Below are 9,099 nucleotides of genomic sequence, written 5' to 3' on the forward strand. Positions count from 1 at the left end.
AGTGCAGTCAGAGTCAGTTTAACAAGTCTGATGACGGGTCAGTACAGATCCTGGAGGTGGTGGTGGTGGTGGTGGGGGGGGCATACATTGTGTGGGGCACCTTTTTTTACTCAGTTATTTATTTAGACTTTAATCATTTGACTCTAATTATTCATCATGTTGCGTCTATTAAGGTTCATTTCCTGCTGCTGAGGCTTAAACACTGTGTGTGTGTGTGTGTGTGTATGTGTATGTGGAGGAGAATAATTGGTTTCCTCCTCGGCAATGACATCCCAACCTCCAGTTGTATCGCCGTGGTAACCTGGTTAATATGTGTGTGTGTGTGTGTGTGTGTGTGGTAAGACACACAGAGAGCTGCTCGTCATCTCACCGGGAAACAGAGAAACACTTGTAATAATCAGGCTTTCATTTGTCATCCATAAACACTGTGTGTGTGTGTGTGTGTGTGTGTGTGTGTGAATAAATCTCCTCACACTCAAGCGTCGCTCTGCATAAACGAGCAGATTAAAGATCAGAGGCTGAAAGATACTTCACACAGATGAGTGTGTGTGTGTGTGTATTACACAGTGACACACACTCCGTCAGTGTGTTAAAGGTTGTAAATCACAGATCATAACATTTATTTGTGATTCAAGACATTTTCTGTGTCACAAAAAGAAAAGAAGGAGGGGAAAGAGGAGGATAAACAGAGGGATATATAACAGAGAAAAGAAAAAAGAACAAAGAGGACAGAGGAAGTAAAGTGGAAACTGGAGGTAAAAGATCAGAAGGAAAGAAAAGAGAAAACAGAGAGAAAAGGAAAAGAAAGGTGGAGGAAAGAAGGAAATTTAAGGAGAAAAAAAATAAATTAGAATTAAGCAAAGGAAGGAGAGATGGAGAGATAAAAAGAAGAGAGAAAAGAAAGAAACAGGAGGAAGCAATGGATGAGGAGATGATGGACAGATCAACAAAAAAGAGGAGTGGTTGCAGGACTGGAGGGATGATGGATGGAGGGATGATGGATGGAGGGATGAAGGAGTGAGGGATGATGGAGTGAGGGATAATGGATAGAGGGATGATGGATGGAGGGATGAAGGAGTGAGGGATGTTGGATGGAGGGATGAAGGAGTGAGGGATGATGGAGTGAGGGATGAAGGAGTGAGGGATGATGGATGGAGGGATGATGGATGGAGGGATGAAGGAGTGAGGGATGTTGGATGGAGGGATGAAGGAGTGAGGGATGATGGAGTGAGGGATGATGGATGGCGGGATGAAGGAGGAGTGTGGAGGGGGTGGGGTTAATTGAAAAGCCTGGTGAAGAAGTTTGTAATGAAAAGCAGCAGATTAACTGAGAGAGTGTTTAATTAAGATAAAGACTAAATGAAGCATTGTTCTGTCAGGGGCTGATTAGGAGGGGGGGGGGGCACAGTCCACCCCAACACCCCCCCCCACCCCACCCCTGAGCTGTTTGTTTGGCAGCGTTTTAACTCTGCTCATTGAAGTGAAGTGGTTCAGTGTTAAAGAGGCTCAGTGTGTGTGTGTGTGTGTGTGTGTGTGTGTGTGTGTGTGCTCTGAGGTGTAACTGAGCTGTGATTAGAATAAACACAGTTTAATACCATCAGGTCAACACACACACACACACACAGCAGGTGTGTCTCCACCTGTGTATCCACAGCAGTCGTCATGACGATGGTGCTGTTTAATGACCTCATCTGTTCTTCCTCTCTCTCCTCTGTTGTAGGAGGTGTTGTTGAAGAGAGCAGCTGACCTGGTGGAGGCGCTGTACGGGATGCCTCACAACAACCAGGTAACTTCACCTGTTCACACCTGTTCACACCTATAAAACAGTGAACGAACAGTCAAACTCAGATTTACAGTTAAACACTACAGAACACCTGACACCTGCTAATACTGAACACACCTGTTTAATATTAATACACATTTCATTTCTTCGACTGAACATCTAAAAATAAAGAAACTGATCCAGTTTAATTTTGAATCCTCTGACCTTTGACCTCAGGGTGTAAATGAACGAAGTAATGATTTTTGTACCGGTGGAGCAAAGAACAAACTAAACAGACGTTTCACACCTGTAGAAGCAGAAACATGTTTTTATTTTCCTGTAACAAAAAAATACAAATTTCCCATGAAGCTCAGTGAACAGGACAACCCCACCCCCGTTTTATGACTCCTCCTGAAACACTGAAACACTGATGGAGGAGGGGAGCTCTTTATATTCTCGCCATCCTCCTCCTGACTCGCTCTCCGACACGCTTCTCAACCCACGAGTTAATCGGCCCAAACACACACACACACACACACACAGACACACACACACACACACACACACACACACACACACAGTTTAGTGAAATGAAAGAGTAACCTTGAACAGAGAACAGAGGTTGTAAACGAATGTAAATCCAACTGTAGTAACAATAGTAACAGGGTGTGTGTGTGTGTGTGTGTGTGTGTGTGTGTGTGTGTGTGTTTAAGGTCACGTGTTGTCATGTATGTGTTGATCCAACATGACACAAACTGTGTTTAATGACAGACAGTGAAAATACACAGAGATGATCCTAAAACCAGGAAGTCAGTTAGCATGTTAGCATGTTAGCACTTCCTGTTTCCTCGTCCCAGAGTCAGTGTGTTTCTGGTTAAATGTCTGAAATAAGGTCTGTGGTTTTAACACAAGCTCAAGACATTTTCAGGTTTTGATTCTCCGAACATAAAATGGGTCAGTAAATCCCCCACTCCTGATGTTTGAAGCTTTTACGTGTCTTAAAAAAGGCGGTTGCTAACGAGTGTCTAAATGAGACTACAGAGGTTGTCGGGGACGTTAACATGAAAACCCATCTACTCACCAGTCCTGCGTGAATGTCTCAGACTCTAACGTCTCTGATCTTCTCTGGGAGCAGGAGATCATCCTGAAGCGAGCGGCCGACATCGCAGAGGCTCTCTACAGCGTCCCCAGGAACCACAACCAGATCCCGTCGCTAGGCAACACCGCCTCCCACAGCATGATGGGAGTTAATTCCTTCAGCGGACAGCTGGCCGTCAACGTCTCCGAGACGACGCAAGGTATGAACACCAGGATAGGTAGATCAGGTATCAGGACAGGACGATGGAGGTGTAAAACCACTGAGCTCTGTCCTCTGATGAAGACCACGAGTTGTGGTAAAAAGCTGCCGATAAGATCAGTCAGTAAACCTCAGTGTCATTGACTCGTCCCGTTCGTCCTCTTCCAGTCGGCTACAGTCGTAACACCAGCAGCGTGTCGCCGCGGGGATACGTCCCCAGCTCCACCCCCCAGCAGAGTAACTACGGCAACACTGTCAGCAACAGCATGAATGGCTACGGCAACACCAGCATGCCAAACCTCGGCGTGGCAACATCACCGGGTTTCCTCAACGGGTCGTCTGCCAACTCTCCCTACGGCAGTAAGTATCAAGGTAAATACTACAGATACTACCAGTACTACTATTAATACTACCAATACTACTATTAATACTACCACTACCACTATTAATACTACCAATAGTACTATTAATACTACCAATACTACTATTAATACTACCAGTACTACTATTAATACTACCAATACTACTATTAATACTACCACTACTACCATTAATACTACACTACCTATTAATACTACCTATTAATACTACCAATACTACTATTAATACTATACTACTATTAATACTACACTACCACTACTAATACTACCACTACTACTGCTATTAATACTCGTATTACTACTACTATCAATACTACCAGTACTACTATCAATACTACCAGTACTACTATTAATGCTACCAATACTACTATTAATACTACCACTACTATATTAATACTACCACTACCACTATTAATACTACCAGTACTACTATTAATACTACCAATACTATTATTAATACTACCACTACCACTATTAATACTACCAGTACTACTATTAATACTACCAGTACTACTATTAATACTACCACTACTACATGACCTGTGAGACTCTCTGGACCTTGTGTTGTTTCCTGTTGTATTTTGAAATCGTGCTCTGGTTTTACTTCCTGTCTCTGTGTGTTTCATCCTCTCACCTGGTCTTTCCTCACCTGCAGCTCAGTCTGTCATCACCTGGGCTGTTCATACAGGAGCCTGTTCACCTGTTCACCCGTTCACCTGTTCACCTGTTTACCTGTTCACCTGTTTACCTGTTCACCTGTTTACCTGTTCACCTGTTTACCTGTCTTCAGCTCCTGTGTTCTTGTTCTTTGTTTCTGAATCACCTGTTTCGAGATAATCTGGTTAATCTGGTTAATCTGGTCTCTCTCTCCAGTCGTCCCGTCCAGTCCGACCATGGCTGTGTCGAACTGTAACTCCTCTCATGGAGTTTTCTCCTTCTCTGCCGCCGTCAAACAGAAGAGCGCCTTCGCTCCTGTCGTCCGGCCGCCGGCTTCACCTCCTCCTCCACCTAACTGCTCCGCCAACAATGCCAACGGGCTGCAAGGTACCACACCTCCTCCTCCTTTCCACCTCTGTCTTATCAGAAACATTTCACACTGCCTCCTCCGTCCAATTTGTCTCAGCTGATCTCAGGTTTTATTTTACAGGCTCATGAAATGAAACAGTTCATCTGATTAAATATCTCCAATAAATTTATACTTTCCTCAGTTCACAGCTGGAAACTAACTGTCACTGTGTGCAGAGTTTATCACGTTTATTCAAACATATCATTTGAAGCAGGAATTGAAGGAAATGTAGTGTTAATGAGCTGATCTACTGATCAAAGAGCTCACTGGTTAGGTTAGGAGCTGTGTTTTAAAAATGTAATTTAATCTAAATGTGATATTTAGGACAGAATGTGTTTGCAGCTCCATATGAGCAAAGAGACTGTCAGACATTTTGAATTAAATCAAGAAGAATAGAAACAGTTTCCATTGTTGTGTTAGTCTCAGCTGACAGTGACGATGCACAACTTCCATTAAAGTCAGATTATTCCAAATTAATTTCAACAGAACATCACCTGGTGTTGATGGAGCGCAGGTGAGACACACACACACACACACACACACACACACACACACACACACTGTAACACACAGGGTAGGTAACCTGAGCACTGTTAGTATTGCATGGAGAGTGACAGGCCAATCCATGTTTTATTCACTACAACCCACAGATACATCCTCTAAACACACACACACACACACACACACACACACACACTGGCAGTATGTGTGTGTGTGTGTGTCTGTGTGTGTGTGATGTCAGTGTTTCTGACAGAGAGGTTTGTTGAGTATTAAATATTCATGCTGCTCTCCGCCTTCACTGAGGCAGAAAGGCCACAGTGTGTGTGTTTAATGTGTGTTACTGTGTGTGTGTGTAATGTGTGTGTAATGTGTGTGTGTGTGTGGGTCCATTTGCAGACCGTCCTCCATCACAGCAGATGAGTAAATACAGTTTGAATGTTATTAATAGCTGTAGATGGAGTCAGCTGAATGCTGCCAGACTCTGGTACAAATAAATCACATTTAACCTCAGGATAATAAACTCACCACTGATTTAACTAAAGACTAAAAACATAATTCTAAACCTCCAGCACAGTCAGTGTCAGGTCACCTAGCCTTTGACCTCAGATGTGTTTGTTATTCTCTCATTTCATTGTGATTAAAACTGAGTCTGTGAGTTTTTAAATGTAAGTGTTTTTGTATAGAAGTTCTGCATGTGGAGAATCTGTGTCAGTGAAGTGTTCATTTACAGACTCATGATTCAACAAAATTAGAAACTCAAACTCTCTCACTGTGTGTGTGTGTGTGTTTATGTAATGAGCTGGTAAATTAAAGTGTGTGCTGCTACATGCATTTTGTCGTTACAGGAAACTAATGAGAAATAACATATAATCACACCCTGCATATATCTGTGTGTGTGGGGGGTGGGGGGGTGGGGGGGTGATTGAAGTACACTGCAGACTGTGGTATTACAGACTCAGACTCAGTCTCAGACTCAGACTCAGACTCAGTTTCAGTCTCAGGCAGCTGCAGGATCACAGTGTTTAAACCACAGAGCAGGTTTCCTGACTGTCAGAGCTGCAGTCTCCAAAGACCAGCAGCTCGGTCAGCCTCCAGATATCACACACACACACACACACACACACACACACACACACACACACACACACACAGACACTCCTGTTTAGAAACACACACTCTCTCTGTCAGTGTTTGTCTTTAGTCTTTTTTCTTCAGGATGTGTCCTTTTAGAAAAACACATCACTGCCCTTCATCTCTCCATCCCTCCACCTCTCTCTCTCCTCTCTCTCTCTCCTCTCTCTCTCTCCCCATCCTGTCTTCTGTCTGTCTTTGTTTCTGTCATGGTGACCTCTTCTTAAAGCAACAAAATGTTTCACAGCTGAACTGAAAACAGACACAACATGTAGTATCACTCATACTGATACTGCAACATCTACTACTGATACTGCATCTACTGATACTACAACATCTACTACATCTGGGTTTTACTTCATTGATTCTCAAAGATTGTAACGTATTTCTCTCCTCTCCTAACTATGGTGTGCTGTGTGTATTACTTGTAGTACTACAGTCAGTACTACAGTTGTTGATGTATTTTCTGTTGATGTATCTCATATAAAACCTCCTCTGTGTCTCTGCAGCCATGTCCGGTCTCGTCGTGCCCCCCATGTAAGAAACCTTCCTCCTCCTCGCTCCTCATCTCTCTCCTCCCCCTTGGCCACAAGCACCAATCACCTCAGAGGAGGAGGGACCTCAGGCAGCAGCTAACCAATCAGTATTGATCCTGTCGTCTGTGACTGGATGGAGAAAACCTACGGGACTTTTTGTACAGACGTTTTTCTCCAGGTGCTTTCAGCTCTCTAATTATAACGTTATTCTCTGTGTTTGGGGGGTGTGGTCTGTTGGTGTAAAAACTGATGTCACACCTGTGCTGTGACATCATTTCCTCTACGTTGTGTTGTAGTTCCGATTGAAGAAAAACAAGGAACAGGTCGTAAACTTTAAAGGCCCCAGATTACAGAAAATCTATCATTGTGTTTTACACTTGGTTGCCATGGTTACCACCGCACTGAGGAGCAGGTGGTCTTCCTGTTAGTTGATCAATACCTCAGCAAACACCTGTCCACCTGAATCCAGGTGAGGAAAGACAAACAGGAAGTGGAACAAGGACACTGGATTAAAAGCTGGTTAGGAAGTCCTTGTTAGGGAACAAGGAAGCAGGAGGCATCAGGTTAGGGAGCAAGGAAGGAGGAGGTGCTAAGTGTTGACACGTGGACTTGGTCCTGATTGGCTCCCCTTAGTCACTCCAAAGAATCAGATTTTTGACTGGATTTGAACTCTGAAACCTCCAGATGATTTACCTGTGCTCCTGTTGGCCAATCAGAATCTACCACTGCGAGGCGTTGGACTTAGTTTGAAGGTGTTTTTACCTGATGATGACACCTGAATCATTTGGGGCCTTTAATCATGTGAGCTGTTCTTCAGCACAAAGACTTGTGGGAAATGTCCTCTCTGTCGTGAAGAGGAAGAGAAAAAAAAGAATGAATTGTCTTTCTCCCCTTCCTGGCCCCGCCCCTTCTTCCTGTAGGACCGCGCCCACCTGTCTGTATTTTTGATGTTTCTTTTATTGCTCGCACTGTAAACACAAATCCTGCATAGGCTACTGTGACTGTCTGTCTTCTTGTTCTGAGTCGTCTTTTTAATCATAGCCCCTCCCACTACTCCCTAAGCCCCACCCCAAGCACTTAAACCCCGCCCCTTCCTCCCTCAATGTTTTCTCTGTGGGTTTTGTGATTTTTGCCAAAGTTGTAGCTGAATATTTATACGTCACTGTGCTTGATCACGCCCCCCCCCCCCACTGAGCTCACCGGGGAAAACTCTTTTTGTAACATACAGATTATAAATAATGTATTTATATCTGACATGGTTTTTGTATAAATGGATGTGAGTCATATCGTCTTCATGGGTTTAGATGTGTGTTTGTGACGCTGAAAATAAAAAAAAACATTGTTTTGTATCAACAGAGAACTGAACGTTGACGTCGTCACACATTTATAGCACTGTCAATCAAAGCTGATTCATCCAATCAGCTCCACTCGTTTTGGGTTTTTGTTGTTTTTAATGTAAATCTTGTTTTAATGAATGTTTGGCTGTAATGAAATGATTTCCTCACAATGAATAAAGTCAGGACGCTCTGACACAGTCTGATGCCTCAACTCATTTTGTCTCCATCATCAGAATCAAAGGTTCATGACTGTAAAATACTTTGTTATAGCCTCAGGAAAGAGTCATAGACCAGTGAAGGAACTGCATTTCTTTGCACTTTGAAATCTGTAAACTGAAGTTAACAACAAGTTCACAGACTAGTTCTCCGGCTTCCTCCCACAGTCCAAACACATGCAGGTTAACTGGTGACTCTAAATTGTCTGAGGTGTGAATGTGAGTGTGAATGGTTGTTTGTCTGTATGTGTTCTTCTTCTGTTCCCTCTTCTCGCCCAATGACAGCTAGAATAGGCTCCAGCCCCCCTGCGACCCTTAATGAAGAAGCGGTATAGATAATGAATGGATGGATGTCTCATCTTAAATTAACACAACATTTTAACAACTTCAACTTAAAATCATCACTGCCCAAATCTATACATACAGAAATAACAAGTCCTCCAACCTAAACATTGTTCCTGTTCTCAGATACAACTCACAACAGTGAGAAATCCATCCTCTTCTTCAGTCAGGACTTTTTGAGAGAACAGTGAGCGAACCGTTTGTCTCTCCTCTGAAAATATGAACCAGATTAGTCCAGGATCTGAGAGCTGAACAGGATCAGTCTGACATTTTAGGAAATCCTCTTTGTTTGTGGTTTTACAGAGAAATCCTCCTCGGTCCTCTCAGATCAGACGTCTGTCCTCAGACAAACATTCAGCAGAAACAGAAACAAGTGTCTGGAGTTAAATCGTGTGTTTGACGAGTCTCTTATCGTCCGTCTTTCATATCTTCTCTTTTCTTTTATTTCAGTTTTATGATTAAATGTTTTTCAGCCGGAGACAGAAAAACAGACAGAAACTGTTAATGAACTTTTATTAAATGGCTTCGTTCC

General features: G+C 43.1%; 1 protein-coding gene across 7 annotated transcripts in view; it reads left to right on the forward strand.

Annotated features, from left to right (window-relative positions):
• Window positions 1–8,208, forward strand: part of ebf3a (EBF transcription factor 3a) — a 38,120-nt gene extending 29,912 nt beyond the window's left edge. For 4 of the 7 annotated variants that reach the window (XM_051067767.1, XM_051067768.1, XM_051067769.1 and 1 more), the window contains 5 exons: window positions 1,721–1,786; window positions 2,898–3,078; window positions 3,228–3,419; window positions 4,313–4,483; window positions 6,647–8,208. In XM_051067767.1, the coding sequence (XP_050923724.1) occupies window positions 1,721–1,786; window positions 2,898–3,078; window positions 3,228–3,419; window positions 4,313–4,483; window positions 6,647–6,678 (642 nt within the window). In that variant the 3' untranslated portion in view covers window positions 6,679–8,208. The remainder of the gene's footprint in view (window positions 1–1,720; window positions 1,787–2,897; window positions 3,079–3,227; window positions 3,420–4,312; window positions 4,484–6,646) is intronic. The other 3 variants (XM_051067771.1, XM_051067772.1, XM_051067773.1) reach the window with 2 other exon arrangements.
• Window positions 8,209–9,099: the final 891 nt, after the last annotated feature.

The sequence above is a fragment of the Lates calcarifer genome, unplaced genomic scaffold, assembly GCF_001640805.2.
Source record: "Lates calcarifer isolate ASB-BC8 unplaced genomic scaffold, TLL_Latcal_v3 _unitig_1988_quiver_606, whole genome shotgun sequence".
Taxonomy (NCBI): domain Eukaryota; kingdom Metazoa; phylum Chordata; class Actinopteri; family Centropomidae; genus Lates; species Lates calcarifer.